The following is a 17537-nucleotide window of genomic DNA, read 5'->3' as shown; positions in this document are numbered from 1 at the left end:
TGACGTCCGCGTGACGGGGAGAGGGACAGACTGTCAACTGCCCGAGAGATTGCCAAGCACCATAGCTGAGCCGACTGACATTTTTTCTGCTGCCCACACTGCACTAAACAAACGGCAAGCAGTTGCGTGGCGCAGGTTACAATCGAATACGCTCCCTCCCCCCGGCCTGTGTCACCGCAGCTATTCCGATAGGTACATGGGCATATGCAAGTGGTGCAAAATTGCAGCAGCCACACTACAACAAATGATGTGGCAATGCCACAATAAACCACAGGCCTTTGAACAAGACATAGATGAAAGAATTAATGTTCAGTGGGAGGCCGCATTGATCATGTCTCTTCCCGATATTTAAGCTGCTGTCACCCAACGGGCACACGACGCCGCCAGGGACCACGGGTTCCTGACCGCCGTCTGATGGGACTGAGACAGAGGACATTACCGCACGACGCATTCGTTTTTAAAAGAGATGACAACAAACTCTCTCACTCCCTCTGTCTCTCTCTTGCAATACGCCTGAGGGTGCGGAGCATGCACATGCCAAGGGGGGAGCTGCTGGATCCATAAGAAACTCGTCCAGCTCCCGCCAGAGCTCGGTGGCAGTCGCTGTTGCTTCACATAAGTTCGGGCGTGCATGACCATACATCAATTCCGGAACAGGGCTCAGGGTGTGTTGTATGGTACATGTGGAGGAGGATGAGTGCATTACAGACGGTATGGGTTTGGAGCCGTCCCATGGACGTATCTCGGATTCCGAGTGTCGAGTGGGGTTTGCGGTAGCGTCGTAGTCCTAACTGGCGGTATAATGGCAAGAGTTTTGTAGTGTGGCGGAGGGAGACGGGAGGGTAGGTGTAGGAAAGTACACGAGTAGTGCTTTGGCACTAAACACTGAGGCACGGGACATTGACTGCATGGTGATGTTGGGACATCATCTTTCCGGTAATCAATGATAAACTGCCCCCCCCCCCCTTCCGGTCCGTTTCCCATACCTGTATGCATTTTCAATTATTGATTGTGGGGTTTAACGCGCCGACGCAACGCAGGCGATGAGGCGCGCCGCAGTGGAGGGTTCCGGATTAATTTTGACCACCTGGGGATCTTTATCGTGCGCCGAAATATCGTACACACGGGCGTTTTTGCTTTTCGTCTCCATCAGAAAAGCGGCCGCCGCGCCGGGAACCGTACCCGCGACCTCGTGCTCAGCAGCGCAACTGTATACATTCTTCCAGGGCCAGGGCATCCCGGTCTAAGGACGCCCCCCACAGGGCTCGTGCCCCTACCATCTAGCACCAAATCTGCTGGTTTTCATTAAACGTTTATTTCTCTCTCCTCCACCACCCATCCACTGATTTCAATATCCTGGGTTCGATGGTCAAATCGTCCCCCATTCGGGGCAAAACGGTTAGGCAGATACAGATGCAAGATAGTTTTATTACTTAAAGGAGCCATGAAGACAAAATACAAGTTGGGTTTATTAGAAAGACTGCTTAGTCCCGATAACAATGATACCAATATCATCGCAATCTTCGAACAAATAACGGAGATATTAAAGAAAACGTTTGAAGCAGTCGCGACCCCCTAGCCAATTTCCCGCAACTTTTCTATGACGTCACGGAACCTTGTTTGCGGGATTAGCGGCCGCCTAACTGACCTGTCGCGACGACACTTGACTGGACGTCTGTAATTGGGCCTCTAGCTCCATTTGACCGCATCATTGAATGCTAACGTGCACTTAACGCACTGATAATTATGTTTTATTGTTTGCCCGTATGACGTCATTCTTGCTCATAACACGTCATTGTGGCGCAAAATTTGAAAGTTTTTAAATACTTCTTGCTTTTTTTTTTCGTTAAAAAACATCTTTTGTGGCTCTAATGGAGCTGAGTGAGATACTGAATCCTCGTTCTTTCAAATTAAATGAAGTTGTATTTTCTCTTCATGGCTCCTTTAAGTTGGCAGGCTTCTCTCGGCTGGTCTCGCTGGCACTGTCGTCGTCGCTGCGGCAAACACGTTGCTCAAAAAAGTGAAAAGAGGGAAGAAGACCATAGATATCTGTAGTCCGTGTAAACCGGCTGTCACGCCGTATATGCACAAAGTGTCCAACAACATGAAAAAGGTCTGCGATAGATACGGGATCACTCTTGGGTTCTCTGCCCCATGGAAACTTGCGCGCCTGTGCCCGCGCATAACGGTGAACGCAGGAAGGAGGCATGTGGGAGAAAACACTGAAATCTCTTTGTGGCTTGTGCGGTCAGTGTTGTGTTCCACATGCAGCTATTTTGCGGAAAGTTCTACGTTGGCCAAACGAGCTGTTGCTTCAACGAGAGAGCCGGGGAACATGAATTGTCGCATGGAATAGATAAGAGAGAACATTTCCCTACCCACTGTCATGCCTGCGGTTGCCAGCCACGGTTTAATGGAATCAAAATACCAAACAAAAGCAAGAACAGGGATATGAGGGAGTTAGCTGAAGCATATTATATCGCAAATTGAGCGAGTGATTGTGTGATACCTCAATTGCACTGTAAAGTAGCGAAATGGGCTTTCTCGAAAATGTGCCGTGAACATCTCCTTTATTATCATCAGTTATACCTGCACTAGCCTTCTTACTCGTCCACTATATTTCTACAGGATATAAGCGCTTCCCCAGCGCAATAACTGTCCAGTCTACACTGTATTCATCATCCGTGTTTTTCCGCTGCTTCAAATCATGGGAACTACTCACCAAGCAGACAAGCAAGAAGTTCTACTCGGTTGCAGACCAAAAACAGGTAAAAGTATCCCGGGAATTCCATCAGCATTAGACATTGTGGGTTATTCTCGTCACCACATCAGAAATAGTTAACAGCGAGAGCCAACGAGGTCCTCTATCTTGCCCTACTGCTATAAGAAATCCTCATTGTATTATATGGGATAATGCAATGGAGAAGCGACATGGACAGGGCTCGGGCCCACCGAGCTCCGCTTCCGAGGCTAAACCGTCCCTAATCCTGGCCAGAAATAAAAAGTGTTTCTCACTCTGTCTGTCTGTCTGTCTGTCTGTCTGTCTGTCTGTCTGTCTGTCTGTCTGTCTGTCTGTCCCTCCCTTTCACTATCTCTACATTTTTCATTCGTTTTATAGAGTATATCGCAGACATGTACTATCTCCAACCACTCTGTACTGAGTGCAGGTTTTGCGTGCGAGCACTCCTTGCCATGCTTGAACTGCTGCAGGGCAGGCTGTCGACGATTCGGCGGCCGCTGCTGTTGCTGGGGGCGGCAGACGAAGTGTTCAGATCCCCGGAGACGCTGCCTGCGGCGGAGATCGAAGACTCTCCTGGCTGTCGGCGGTGGCAACGCCGCGGGAAGGCCATCTGGGCTTCGTCGACGGCTGGCTGTGGCCGTGGTCGCCCTCGTACTCCGAGTGTATGACCCTTGCCTTTGTTCGCGGCCTCCTGGATATCGATTGGAGACCACCAGGGCCGCTGGGTCTCGTTGCGACGTTGTCATCCCACTGCTGACAACCCGTTGCTGCATATGGGCAGGCTGAGCTCCGTCGCCTCCGACATGCGTGTGGCAGCGTGGTGAAGCGAGCGGCCAGCCAATGTTGCGCCTTGAAGAAGACCAGAAGCCGAGGGCAAACTTTACTTGTTTACTTCATGGAGAGAGATGGGCCGAAGCTAGACAAGAGCAATGCACCGACGGGCGAGGTTACAGTACAGGACTCGAGTTGATTCACTGCTCAAACAGGGATGAACTACAGCGCTTGGGGGGGGGGTATTAATACCCAAAGCGCTAACGGTCAAACAAGCGTTCCCTCTAGATTGTGCACACGACACAAACGGCACAGACACACACAACACTCTTTCCAGAGTTCGTGAGCGGTCGGTAGTAGCGGCGCCCGCTGAATCCGAGAGAGGGGAGAGAGGAGGTCTGCGCAACAGTCTCCGCAACAGTCTCCGCGTCCTTCGGACAAGTCTCTGCGTGTTGCGTCGGTCGCCACCGAAGTTTGAGTCGCGCATAGAGAGGCTCCAGCGATCCAGACATGTAGCGACGCGTTTGAACCCGTCGCCTGCAAGCGTGAATCACCGACAGAGGGGACTGCTTGAAAGGCGCACGTAGTGGAGGCTTCGCTACAAAGCCGAGGAGTGTTGCACAAAGCACAGCGGCGGGTTGATTCGTAACAGTCTGAAGAGCCTCGTGGACCTCGGAGACAGTTCCCAGATCGGCGCAGGGCGTGTCGCCAAGCAGCAGGACTATGCCGTTACCAAGACGTGCACTCAGGACGTTCTCTGGCGGCACATTACCAGAAAATAATAACTGTGTACTAACCAGGATACCCTCGATGAAGATTCGAGCAAACGCACGCGCATCGAGACAAGTTCGAAGCGTGCGGATGTTGGGCAGACCACGGTTGAACTAACGGAAAATTAGATGTCAGTATCGACGTGCGATGCTTGCATCGAAATGCCGACATTGCTCATCCTATAAGCGACGCGGAACTAGAGATGTGAGCAGTTGAAAAAAACAAAAAAGCATTAGGAAAAAAACATGTTTTTTTTTTTTCGTTTTTTTCAACTAAGGTAAAATTGAAAAAAACACAGTACCCCCCCCCCCCCCCTCCTCCGCGGAATTGTGTTGTTATTGTGTTCCCGCTAGACGTCGGGAAAATTTTATCTAACGTCGCACAATACCGGACTTGCAAAGGAATTTGGTCCAGTGAAGGAGTTTGGGAGTCTGCGACACATCTAGACCCATCCACGTGGTGGGAAGGACTTTGCTTTAATGAACCCTTAAATCCCAGCGCCGGTCAAATACTGCAAATTCCCCCTTCTTCTGCGGCTTGCGAAAGGAACTGGTCGGAATTCGGAAACGTGCACACCAAGCTACGCAACCGGCTTTCAGGCGATCGCGTGCAGAAGCTCGTGTACGTGCACTCGAACCTGAATGTCCGGAAGGCTTCGTCGGCTTCACAGCAAAGAATCGACGTGGCAAGCGGAACCGAATCAGACACGGATTGACGACTGTTCGCACTTTTTGATCGGAACTTTAGGAATTGACGTGAAATCACTCCATTGATTTTGAAACTGAAAGCTCTGCTGGAATTTTTGTGTGCAGTAATGAAACAATTATATTCTGGAAAGTGCTACTAAATAAATGTGTCGGGTTTTTAAAACAGTGTGCGCACAAGTCTTTTTTTCCAAGTTTTCGTAATTTTCTGAAAAAAAACTAGAAAAAAAACTGTTTTTTTCAAGCACCTCAAATTTTCATGAAAACTTGCATCTCTACGCGGAACAAGTGGCTGAAGATTTAACCGCTCGTTGCAACTAGTATCCGCCCAACATTGTTCATTTTTGTACTGCGAAGGTTCGATATTGCGGTGTTAGACGTTCGAATTCCCCGTGAACGAATGAATTTCGGACATCCCACGGTATTCTTTTTTCTTTTTCAATATAACAAAACTACCTGCTTAATTTCCGACTTCTTGTGGCCTCCACCGGTTCGTGATATGGAGCTTCAGCGGCAAATTCAGTTGCGCAGAGTGTGTCGAAGTAAACTGCGAATTATACGAACTGTACCAGGTAAAAGTGTACGAAGTATATTGCGTAAAATATCAGCGAAAAAGAATATATATCTTCTCCCTTCATATGTTCCCGCCAAGGGCCTTGACGGCATGAGTGAAACGACAGTATACAAATATGAGATCATTCGTACCGCCGTCGTAAACTGAAAAAAAGTCAGCGAAATTAGGCATGCTATCAGGTGTGGAATTCTAGCTTACACACACCACGTATTCCCCACCCCGCAGCCATCCGCGCTCAGCAAACATGCCTTGCGATCGCCGGGTGCATACGGGTCCGTTGCTTGCGTAGACAGACAAAGGTAGGAGGCGACAAGGACAGAACATCAATGGCAGCATTTATTGCAACGTGCAAATAAAATATACTGCGTACAGACTAAACGTAGGCCTTAACGGTAGCATTGGGGGCGAGGCATTAAACAATGCTAGAGATAGAGATGGTTCGACTCACCGATGGAATACCGGAGCAGCGGAGCGCCGCGCGTGCTAACGCGGGCGCTTTCTCCGAGCTCGCCCGGAAGCGCCCTTTTGTGGCGCGTTCTCCAGGTCTTGACCAGCGCGCCCGAACGTCCGCGCGCTACCGCATCCCCAAGACGAGAGCGTGTCCTCTTGTCATGCGACATCCCGCGAGACCTCGCCAAACGGTGGCGCTAGTGCGGAGAAAGAACTGGTTCTCGGGTAAGGCAGAGGGGAAAAGGGGCGACTCCACCCTGGCGACAACAAACCCTCCGGATGCTGGCGCGCTCCCGTCGCGCGAGCGAGGCGAGCTGTGCAACGCCGGCCGCGATGAAAAGCTATCAAGAAAGGGGTCCGCGTGAAAGTCGCGATCCCCACACATGATGCAAGGGTTTGTATTTGTAATTTTTTCTCGATCCCCTGGCGACGAATGTGGTTATATTTTGTTGTTTGGAGTTCACCATTGAGGACATCTATTTCACAAGAAAGAGTGAGGCCATGTGTAGTGGCAACAAGTCCGAAAGAGAGTAGTTGCGCGGTGACTGATTATTTTTATAATTCCAAATTAAGTAGGACGCTCGACCACACGTGCAGCAAACGTCAATAGATGCAATCATGGACTGACGGAATAGGGGAAGTCGCGGGGCCGGCTTTCTCGTGCTGCTGTGTAATATAGTGGCACTGGGAAAATTGACTTGAACTCATCGCTGATGGTGGTGCAAAGAGTACCATTTATTTATAAAATATTGCCCCATAGGGAGAGCTATTGCACGGTGCAAAGTTTATTGGAGGGTCGCAGCGTCTACGTTGCTTTCATTATTCAGCACAGCCAGAAGAGAACAAAGGAAAGGCACCGATGCGAAAAGGCGTTTCCTCCGAATGGGTGGGTGCGCGCCGTATCTGTGTGGGTCATTGTCACCACCATTAGAGTGTTTAAGCACTAAAGCACCATCTACAGACAACCGTGGGCGAAGGAGAAGAAGCGCCCTTGCGGGTTTGTGCCCGATCCAATAAGAGATTCCTTGCTACAGCCACTGCTGGTTAATAACTTGTAAATAGCCTGCACAACTTGTAAATGGCCTGCCGCTCTGCTGCGTAGAAATATATTTGTGGTGGGTGGCTGAAGTATTTGCCGGCGATATCAGTTGCACAAAATTCTGAATAACCTAAATAGTGTTCTTTAACCCTTACATCACTTCCTGAAAAACTGCGTCACTTTGTAACATTTTTGCAGTATTAAAGTTTTTGTCCAGTGAAAATACAACTTCACGTGGTTCTTACGACCCAGCTACACTTCGATCTTCGCGGTGCGGAGTAGTGGGACAGTGACTTAGAACATAAATGCTTCCGTACACGCGAAAGTAAATAAATAAATAAGTAAAAGTACATACAGACTGAAACGACGCCAGGCAGATTTTGGCGTCGTACGAAGAGCTAACATTCACAAGGTCATTGCTCTAATCACTACGGACGTTCCCGAGGACATTTATGAAGATGGTCGGGGCATGAAAAAAATACTCTGGAATTTCCGCCACTTTTCAATATTTGTAATAATGCGTGGCATTCTTTCCCGAGTATCCCCACAGCTGGGACCGTGTAACGCCCTGCATTTGCACACAAATGAATAATTTGGGGAACTAACACATTTATTCGTTACAAGAGCGCAAATGCATATAATTTGTCGAACGGAATTTTGATAACGCGAAAAACAAGACACAAAAATTAAAAGTTTAGAAAAATCATTTCCTGAAATTAAAAAAACATTTCCTCCGAAAACCGAACGCTAAATTCGAAACGCCCGGAAAAGAACGATCAAAGTACGAATTAAAGCTTAGCGAAAATGAGAAAACCGCGTAATGCCCTGTATTTCCGCACAAATGCGGAATTGGCGGTAGCAACACATTTATTCGCTATAATAGCGTAAATAGACATAATTGGCCGAACAGCTAGAATTTGGATAAACCAGAAAATACAAAAATTAACTCACCAAGTCGATTTTTTATGACGTATAGCACTCCGACGCCACATAGTAGATGAGGCCCGCCGCAGTGGAGGCTTCCGAAATATTGATTGATTGATTGTTGGGTGGTTGATTGATTGTTTGATTGATTGATTGATCGCCTACGCTGCCGACGCAGCGAAGGCGATGAGAGGCGCCGTAGTGGAGGGCTCTGGATTAATTTTCACCACATGGGGATCTTTAACGTGCGCCGAAACCTCGTACACACGGGCGTTTTTGCTTTTCGCCTCCATCAGAAAAAGCGGCCGCCGCGGCCGGGAATCGAACCCGCGACCTCGTGCTCAGCAGCGCAACGCCTTAGCCACTGCGCCACCGCGGCGGGGAGGCTTCCGAAATAATTTTGACCACTTGGGGATCTTTAAAGGCACCTTGCAAAACTTTTTTCAACTGTTTTTAAATCTTATATGCATATGCATGCAGAACGTAGTGAACCAACAAAGTCTGTACTTCGATTAGGGGGCCGCAAAGTATTTCAGCCTAAAATTATGGCTTTATGCCCATCAGATAACTTAAAAACTTGCTCAAAAGATTTTTCTCTCTTTCCCGGCCTTGGCGTTCTTTGACCGCTCGAATTACGTCATTACCACGATGTAGAGTTGCAGCAATGAACGCATTCGATAGCCACTTCAAAAAGAAAGCCACTAAAGCAAAGCAGAAACAGACGGCGTATCTGCTGCGATGAGCGAATCACGCAGTGCCGCTCCAGGTTGTGTCGACGATAGCTATCGCTTTCGCAGTGTTTCCAGACACGAAAGAAAAAGAGAAAGCGCTCACCGGAAGTGCTGCAGAGTCCTTCTAACGTGTCCCGAAATCTAGAACTCACGGGTGTTTCCCCTTTTCGCGCCCATCAGAAGTGCCGCCGCCGCGGCGGGGAATCGAATGATTGACGAAATCAAAAATGTGAATCCTATAAACCTCCAAAAAATTGTGACTTAACTAAGAACGCCCACAAAAGAATGGAGAGAGTACGAATGGCAAAATAGTGAAAACGCGCCAACCCTGCACTATGCCTTGCATGTGCGCGCAAATACGGAATTAGCGAAGTAAAGGCACTTAATCGCTATAATGGTGTAGGTTTACGTCACTGAAGCTAGAAAACGAAGAAAATTAAAAAAAGAATAAAATATTTCTACGTATTTGTATAGTCATGGGCAATTCTGGCTGTAAATAAGTCGTAATGTATACAACGTGCGTAAGAATTCTACGCATTAGGTGACAGTTTTCTTAATTTCTGCATCTTTCTTGCTTTGTTTTTTATGCGTTTATCTTACCACAGAACATCGATAAAAGTGTTGGATCAGATGAGCAAAGGTGAACAAACACCAAAAAAGTTTGCTTCACAAATCGAGTCCAGAAAGAAAAGATAATGGGGTCCCTGTGCCGAGGCATTGTAAGCGGATGCTTCGTTTATATACGCAAAGGCTCTTCGTCGCAGGATGTTGCATCCTCGGCGGACGCATTGCCACAGTACGAGCTGTGGGTCAGCGTCTGCATCGCTCCGATGGCAGACTGGGCAGCCGGGGTTTCCTCACCCAAGCGCAGCCGCTGGAAGAATCTGTTTCAGTGTCCAGGCGAAGCAGCGAGATATGCATAACTTGGCTACTCACCGGTATACTTCAACCCAGCCATTTGAGTGCCTGAAATTTCGGAACCTTCTGTCTATGCGCAAGTTTTTTTTTTTTTTGTTCACTTGGTTTACAGTACAGTTTTTGCATGAAGACGTTACCCTGTGGTTGGTCAGGTTTTTTTTTTTTAGCCTTCGTCACACCTAAACTCTGTGGGAAGGTGTATTATCGCTATTAAGTTAGGAGTAACGGTACACGCTTTGACCAATACTAGCACACTGTTTGAAACTCTCAAAGGCACACATTCCTGCAGGGTTGCATTGACCAACATTTAACACGGGGTTTTTTATTCGCTGCTATAAAGCTCGCATAGTGCTACATACCTATAGAGCTACACACATCGCAGAGGTGTATCGGCCTAAACTTTTCTCAAGATTTTTCGCTTCTTGGGAGTCTTAAAACTTTTACAATGATGCCAACATGCTACTTAGGCTTTGTAGTCGTTGAATGTGCAGCCGAAGACACATGACATGACACTGACTGTGTAAATGTCTGTGGCGTAAACTCCAGTGACGCAACGGTAATCTTCAAGTCTACATCCTCCTCGAAAGTCCCAAACAGGCATCAACACCCTGGTGCATAAACACTTTGCATGACTAATACCAGAGCCAGACAACGCATGCGTTTATCGTCGGGGAAACACGGTTTATGGCTTTTGTATTGGGCTCACTTTGGACTCATATGGTATACAAAGGCACCAGTCAACGAACCACATGATGCAGATCGAGCCTCGGTTGCAGAAGCTTCACAATGACAGAATGATGCCCCCTGGCAGAGCTATTTCTCGATCATTTATTTTTGAATAGCACGCGCATTTTACACTAATTTTTTTATTGAACTTGTCAACTGACTGAAATGGTAGCCAGTTTATTGAGAACCGGCTAGTCGGTCATTAAAAAAATCTGACAATAACAAAATAATCTGAACGCTAGCCGTGCTTACAACACTGAGAAAAGGAGAAAACCTGACACAGGACAGTAAATGTTTACTCCATTCTTTATTTTCAACTGCCGGAGACGGGCGGGCATATGTGCACGCCGAAGAGTGCGGGGTTCGTAATTTTTTTAGTTACATCTCAACAGATCTTCAGATATTTTCGCATAGCTCATGATGCACGTGAGAGGAGACAAACAGTATTTAAGTCGCTACCAAAGAGTGTCCCAATGTTCGGAGAGTATTGAAGAAGGAAATAATTAGTTCTGGGTTGCTGCCTTCGCCATACAAATGTGTACGTTGGAGACAGTGAGATATACCGAAAAAAGATACCAACGAAATAAATCAATCTATACCACACATTCAAGCAAAACATATTGGAAAAGCAATGCCACGAATATTTGTGTCAACAGCCACCAATTAAGAATAGTCTGCACACACGCAGAGCTGAACGATTAAGCTGCCTAATTTTTTTACAATTAGTGCAATAGAATTACCCACACTATCTCCATTGCAGTTCCTACATAAACGTGTACTTGGAACTGGGATCTCACACGACCAAAAATGTATAATTTCAATACCGGTTTAGATGAAAGCAGCCAAAAACAACTGTGGCTTGAAGAAGCGCGATTCAGCCTCGAAACGTGGTAGGGCGTATATTGCGGGAGTACTGGTTCCATTTCTACCTTGTGTGACCGAACCTCCACAATATACGAAGACTAAGCGAGGGGGCAGGGTAGCGCGAAGCCTAAACATCAAAGTCGCAAGAGCGAAAGCATGGGCGAGTTGGTAATACCTTGAATTGGCGGGAAGCGCGAATTAACACGAGGACAGAGAAGAGAACAAGAGCTTCGTCTCGTCTATGTTGTTGTTCTCTTTTCTGTCCTCGCGTTAATTCGCGCTTCCCGTCAATGCAACATCAAAGTCCACCGAATTCTGGATGACCGGAACCCAAAATTTCAACTAGCAGCTTTGATGCGCCCATTCATTTCAATGTTTTTTTTTTTTGCTTTTTCACATACTATACGAACAGCAACACAAGCGCGGTGCACTCATAATGGTCAAGGTACGTTCGTTGAACATTTCGGCTATAATTGTTCATCGAATAAATGCATATAAGTACATATAAGAATAAGTAAATGAAAAAAAAATGAGAGGGGTTATAAGGGAGTGGCGGAAGGGGCCGTCGAAGGGACCTTCGCACGGCTGGTCTTATTCGGAAGGCCCCCAGAAGCGGCAGGTGGCATCACGATGCATGGGATCTCCCCGCCGACACTGGAAGGCTCGCTGGAAGCCCTGGTCGTTGGCGAGGGGCATGTTGACACGCGCCCAGCGCGGAATACGCTGCGCAGAGCGCTGTAGGTGGCCCGGGTGGTTCTCGCACATCGAGTGCGTGTACGCCATGTAGAATACCTGCACGCATGCAATGCGCGCAAAGAGTTAGTAGCGATGTCCGAAGCATGCACCTCTGACACCACCCACGGCCGATTCTCCGTCCAACATAACTGAAGGCGGACCTAGTGAACGCGTTGTGGCCTTCAGCCTATATAGAATCGACTGATAAATTCTGAGGCCTACAGGAGTAATGCGAGTTTGCTGAATACAAAAGTTACAAAGCAACTTTACTCTGTAGGTGTAAATACCAGGTTAACAAGGAAGAGGAAGAAAACGAGAGCAAAAAAAAAAATTGGTGCAGCTTGCACAAGTGGTGTAAGGTTGGAGAAACAGCAGAGCTGCCGGCTCCCCTTCCTTCGCCGGAGACCCGGCTGTTCCACCTCACATGGATTTCCGAACTTGCCGCCGCCCGCCGCGGTGGCTCAGTGGCTAAGGTGTTGGGCTGCTAAACGAAGGACGCGGGTTCGATTCCTAGCCGCGGCGGCCGCTTTTCTGGTGGATGCGAAGAGCGAAAACGCCCGTGTGTTCGAGATTTCGTGGCGCGTATATCCTTAGGTGGTCAAAATTAATCTGCAGTCCTCCACAGCGGCGCGCCTCATCGCCTGCGTTGCGTCGGCGCGTTGAACCCACAATCAAATCAACGAATCCGAACTTGGTGATGAAAATTCTCCGGGACTGGCAGGCCCGGATGGTTTTGGAAAGTCCGCAGGCTTTCCCATCTGTCCCGAAGTGGACCGCGTTATATAGCACGTGATAGAACCCACGGCAACCGGCTTCGCGGTGTCGGCGTCTGTGCTCCCCGCTTTAGACGCTAACGCATGTGGACTGGCGAGGAGAAGAGCATGCAAGAGCCAGGCAAACACGCAAGGGAGAGCAAGCAAGACACGAAGAGCCACGAACGCTGTACACAGTGTTCTCGAAGGTCCAGCAGGCCGACGCCGGGCGCTCCACCCGATGCGCACGTTCGTGTGCGCTGGGAATTTTTCTTCAAATTTTTTTTCATAGTCACGCTGGACGGCGCGGGAATAAGAGCTTAAACAGCTGTGCCGTCAAAATAAACCCCAAAGAGAAAAGTTTCATGGTGATGGTAAAGGCAGTACGCAATATTACCACTCGACACGCTCGTGCATGTTGGCGGGGTGTATGCATGCAATGGACTCCGAGGCGTCTTCCTCAGCGGCAGCTATGGCAGCTATGAGGCGGTGCCGCCCATGAAAGTGTGCGTTAATTCCGTTGTTCTACGTTCGAATTTCGCCTGCGACTGCGCTGATGCGGCGCCGCCGGTGCGGGAAAATGATCTTTTTTTTTTTATTTTCATTGCTGCGAAAAATTTCCAAATGTGTGCGTTGACAGGAGAAGTTCGAGCATTCCAAACATATCGTAATTTTTCCAAGCAACGATAACAGATCCTTTGGCCGCACAAGCCGCGCCGCATCACCGAATTCGTAGGAGAAATTCGCACCATGCAGAACGGGCTTTAGAAGAAGATCCAAGGGAGCACAAAACGAAGACCCTGTCGCACCGGAAGATTTGTTCTCACGATAGACCTGTTTATTTCGCCTTCCGACGCAGCAGAAGCCTTCTGTTATTCTCTGATCTAACTAGACGCTATTAAAACTTACACAATCCAAGTGCGGAGTATCTAGTGCCGGATACCCGCTTTCACTGGTGAGCAGTGACCGGAAACGTGACGCTTCGGCCACTTTCGCCATGTTTGAAGTCTGAAGGTCTTGCACAACATTCACAAATGCCGATAGACTCCTGCGCGTCACATTTATCTGCTTACTGCGGCTGGTTCATGATAAAATGAGCGGTGAGGGCAGGCGTGCATCCATCCGATCTGTTTAAAACGTCGCCTCCTGTACGCAAATAACGTGGAGGGGAAGGGGGGGGGGGGACCTGCAGAAGATCCGAGAATTATTTACCGATGCGTAGAATTCCTGTGCCGGTTATGTGGAGTGTGGGTACTTTACAACCAAATATGCCTATGAGTAGTACCTATTTAATGCGTAGCATTCTTTGCCGAGTACCCCCGAAGCCTGGACCGCGTAACACCCTGCATTTCCACAAAAATGCAGATTTCGCAAAAGTTCTAACTCTAATCGTTACACTAGCCTAAATGGAGGTAATTTGTCGAACAGAATTTTCAAAAACAAAGCAATTAAAAAAAAAAGGATAAGTGGCGATCCATGTAACGCCCCGGCATTTCCACAGAAATGCCGGTTTCGTGGCGCTGAAGTTCCACCTGACATCGTTAAAATAGCGTACATAGAGATGGGCGAATAGAATTTGAAAAGGCAGAAAACAAGAAAAATAGAAAAAAATAGCAAGAAGTGGTGAACCATGGAACACCCCGCATCTCCGAAAAAAATTGAGGTTTGGTGTTAGTAACACCTGTAATCGTTATACTAGCATAAATGGTGATATATGGTCGGTCAGGATTCAGAAAAACGCCTACAGCGGTGGCTGAATGGCTATGGCGTTGTGCTGCTTAGCACAAAGGCGCGGGTTCGATTCCCGACCGCGGCTGCCGCTTTTCTGATGGAGGCGAAGAGCAAAAACTCCCGTTTGTTCGAGAATTCGACGCACGTTAACGATCCCCAGGTGGTCAAACTCGACAAAAACTGCTACACATTAAAATTTGATCAAGAAAATAAATGCACACTCATTCTGGTAGCTGCTGAAAGGACTGGACATTACATGGCGCGTTGGTTTGTTCCCAAGGGCCTCTCAACAACGAAAACAGAACCCGGTTCGAGCATACCTTGTCCCAGCTGAGCGTCTTGTTGTCTTCACTCTCGGTCGCCTTGGAGTCCGTGGACATGGCGGCAATGTGGGTCACGTACGTGTCGAAGACCTCCTTGGAGGGACCCAGTGCCCCGAGGTCGGCCAGAGTGAGCTCGCCCATCGAGGGGCCCTTGGGTTGTCCTGCCGGGTTGCCCCGGGTTTTCTGGGACCGCAAACACGTGCGCAACTTGCCAAGTCTGGCGTGCTCGGCAGACGACCAGTTGACCATCTGGGGCCGGCGTACGCCGTGCAGCGACGGTGGGACCAGCAGGTCCAGGAGACAGCGCGACACGCGGGGCCCCATATGTGCCACCTGGAGAACGGGCCAGAGCGGGCTGTCCGGGTCGCGTGTGTCTACAACCGACAGCCGCACGTAGAGTGCCTGCGTGGGGCACCAGCCCAGAGGGGAGACCATTCGTCAGTCGTCAGCATCAAGGGGCTGATATGATGCACACAAAGATGTCAGGAATATCCAAGGGGCAATTCGTTCTATTCGAAGATTGAGCAAGGGGATTATATTTACCCGCAGATTTATGGCGAATGCTATTGGGAGAGCAGGAGGACTTAAAAGCACTCTGAAAGTGCTCTCTCTTGAGCAGGCGTGTTTCAGTGGACGAACAGGAGTAGGACCACTGTAATCCAGTGGTGGAGCGAGCAGTCCGATCTGCTCCCGCTTCAAAAGCGGAGTAAGCACACGACCTTTAACGTCATATCCCCCCCCCCCCTTTTTTTTTCTCTCCCGCGAATCGTCGCGGCTCGGCGAGCGCAGCCCGGAGTACGCGATGGTATCATCCTCCCTGTTCTGTGGCGGTATCCATCGTGCATTTGAAACTGCGGAATGGGCAGCGAGCCCTAAGAGCATGCGAGTGCTTCCTGCCGCCACACGTGCTTTGCCCGGCTTTGCTCACACATGCTTTTCTGCAGAGACTGCTGGGATGCTTTTAAAGGCCGGAATACGTGCAGCGAACTTTCACGACGAAGTTCGTGCGGTGGAAAATCTCCCGCGTCAGGACGTCGTATGTTTGTCGGGCTGAGCTACATGGGGCGACGACACGGCGCGCGCCGCCGCTGGGTTGCTCTCAATAACCTTCATGCCCAGAATCAGCGGTGCCGTTCAGTAAACAGACCCAGTGAAGGAGCTTCCCATTTTGGTTGTACGTCATTTAACGATTCTGCGTGGGGTGGGGGCGTTTCTTCTACTGAAATATTCGTTCTCAGTTCTCAAAAACGCTAGAGGCAGGGGGAAAAAACGAACGGCGCTGGGGAGATTCCAACTAACGACTCCAAGAACAAGTAGCCGGCATTTTAACCTCTAATGGCGCATGTGTGCAAAATGCAGCTCATTAATGCAGCTAGCTGTTAATTGTTTTTGCCGTATTTGACAGGCCCTCGTAGTGATACCGCCTGTTCCTCACTCGCCGATCTTGCAGTCGGGCCTCATATTGCTACTACTACAAGTAATGTAGCCGGATCGCCTTTATTTAACCTGATAAATGCTATCGTGCATGCCCATCTCGGCGACACAAGCCACAACAGTAAGGTCGGGACCGTGTTTTCCCCTCGTCATTTTTCCCACTCCCACCTGCTCTCCGGGTGCGTGCCGCATACCAATGGCAGGTGCAGTGGCCCTGCTCCCAAGTTTCTGCCCCCTATTCCTCACTGTACGACGCCACTGCTCCTGTTCTCTCAATGGAATTCGCCATTAGGGTAGCGGTGTCACGAATTGAAGGGGCGAGTTAAGCATTGCGGGCAAAACTGAGCTAAAATGTAAGTTAGAAACAAGTTAGAAACAGAGACCGCAGCAAGCGGAAGTGGACATGACAACCGCAAGGAGCTGGACGAGGGGACTAAGTACCGTTGCCTATGGATGAGCAAGACAGACGCTGTATCAAGCCAGGCTGGCATGAAAGAACAGTCCGCGTCAGATAGCAGCGTCGTTTAAATGTGCCTGACGTCGTTTAAATTAACCAGAAATAAATATGGGTTAAAGGAACACTGCAACAATTTTGTCGGCTTCTTTTCGAAATTTAAATGCTTGCAGAACGTAGTCAACCAAAACATCGACTACCTAGATTAGGGAGTCACAAAGTACCCCAGCCCATCAAATAACTTAGAAACTTGCTCAAAAGATTTTTCTCTTTCACGGTCTTGGCGTTCTTCGACCGCTCGTATTACAGTCAAACCCGATTATAACGAACCCGGATAGAGCGAATTTTCTATATATCGAACAAAGAAAGATCAGTTAAGAAAATACACTCGAAACATATTCTTTATAACGAAGTTCACATCTGAGATATCGAACTCGGCGCGCCTAGAATTGCCGCCAAAATGCATAGTCTCGGAGCGGCGATCGCGATGTTGATTAGCTGCGATGAAGATTTTGAGCCTCCAATGGAGTGACGTGACTCCCGGCTCTTTCCGTAACTGTTAACGATGCGACTGACTCACGATTAAACCCTCCCATTCAGCGAGTACGGACCAAGATGGAAGCATCGGCGAACTGTGGGAAGAGCCCGCCAACGTTCCCGATGTTGTGCTGAAATGAGTGCCCTTAGAGGATTGCCTGAGTGTCGTAGACGACGTTGCCTTCACTGTGAGCCCCTCGGACGCCGACACCGTCGCCGATGTCATGTCTGCTGGAGCTGCTGGAAGCACCGAAGGGGCGGGGGATGCCGCTAGCGGAAGCCGTCCGATGCTTAATGAAGCGCTTTCGGCAGTCAATGTGTTCCACCAATATTGCTTCGATATTGAAGGACACGGACTG

General features: G+C 48.9%; 1 protein-coding gene across 1 annotated transcript; it reads right to left on the bottom strand.

Moving 5' to 3' along the window:
- Window positions 1–10653: 10653 nt before the first annotated feature.
- LOC144167745 (uncharacterized) lies at window positions 10654–15466 on the bottom strand. Its single transcript, XM_077696924.1, has 2 exons — window positions 14751–15466; window positions 10654–12004 (listed from the first exon to the last, which is right to left on the bottom strand). The coding sequence occupies exons 1-2, from the start codon at window positions 15186–15188 to the stop codon at window positions 11804–11806; spliced, it is 639 nt and encodes a 212-aa protein (XP_077553050.1). The 5' UTR covers window positions 15189–15466; the 3' UTR covers window positions 10654–11803.
- Between the last annotated feature and the right edge of the window lie 2071 nt (window positions 15467–17537).

This window comes from Haemaphysalis longicornis, unplaced genomic scaffold, assembly GCF_048455015.1.
Source record: "Haemaphysalis longicornis isolate Haplotype H1 unplaced genomic scaffold, Haemaphysalis longicornis Haplotype H1 scaffold_2, whole genome shotgun sequence".
In the NCBI taxonomy this organism is placed as follows: Eukaryota; Metazoa; Arthropoda; class Arachnida; order Ixodida; family Ixodidae; genus Haemaphysalis; species Haemaphysalis longicornis.
Note: the sequence above shows the minus strand (reverse complement) of the source record. Positions and strands in the feature narration are given on the sequence as shown.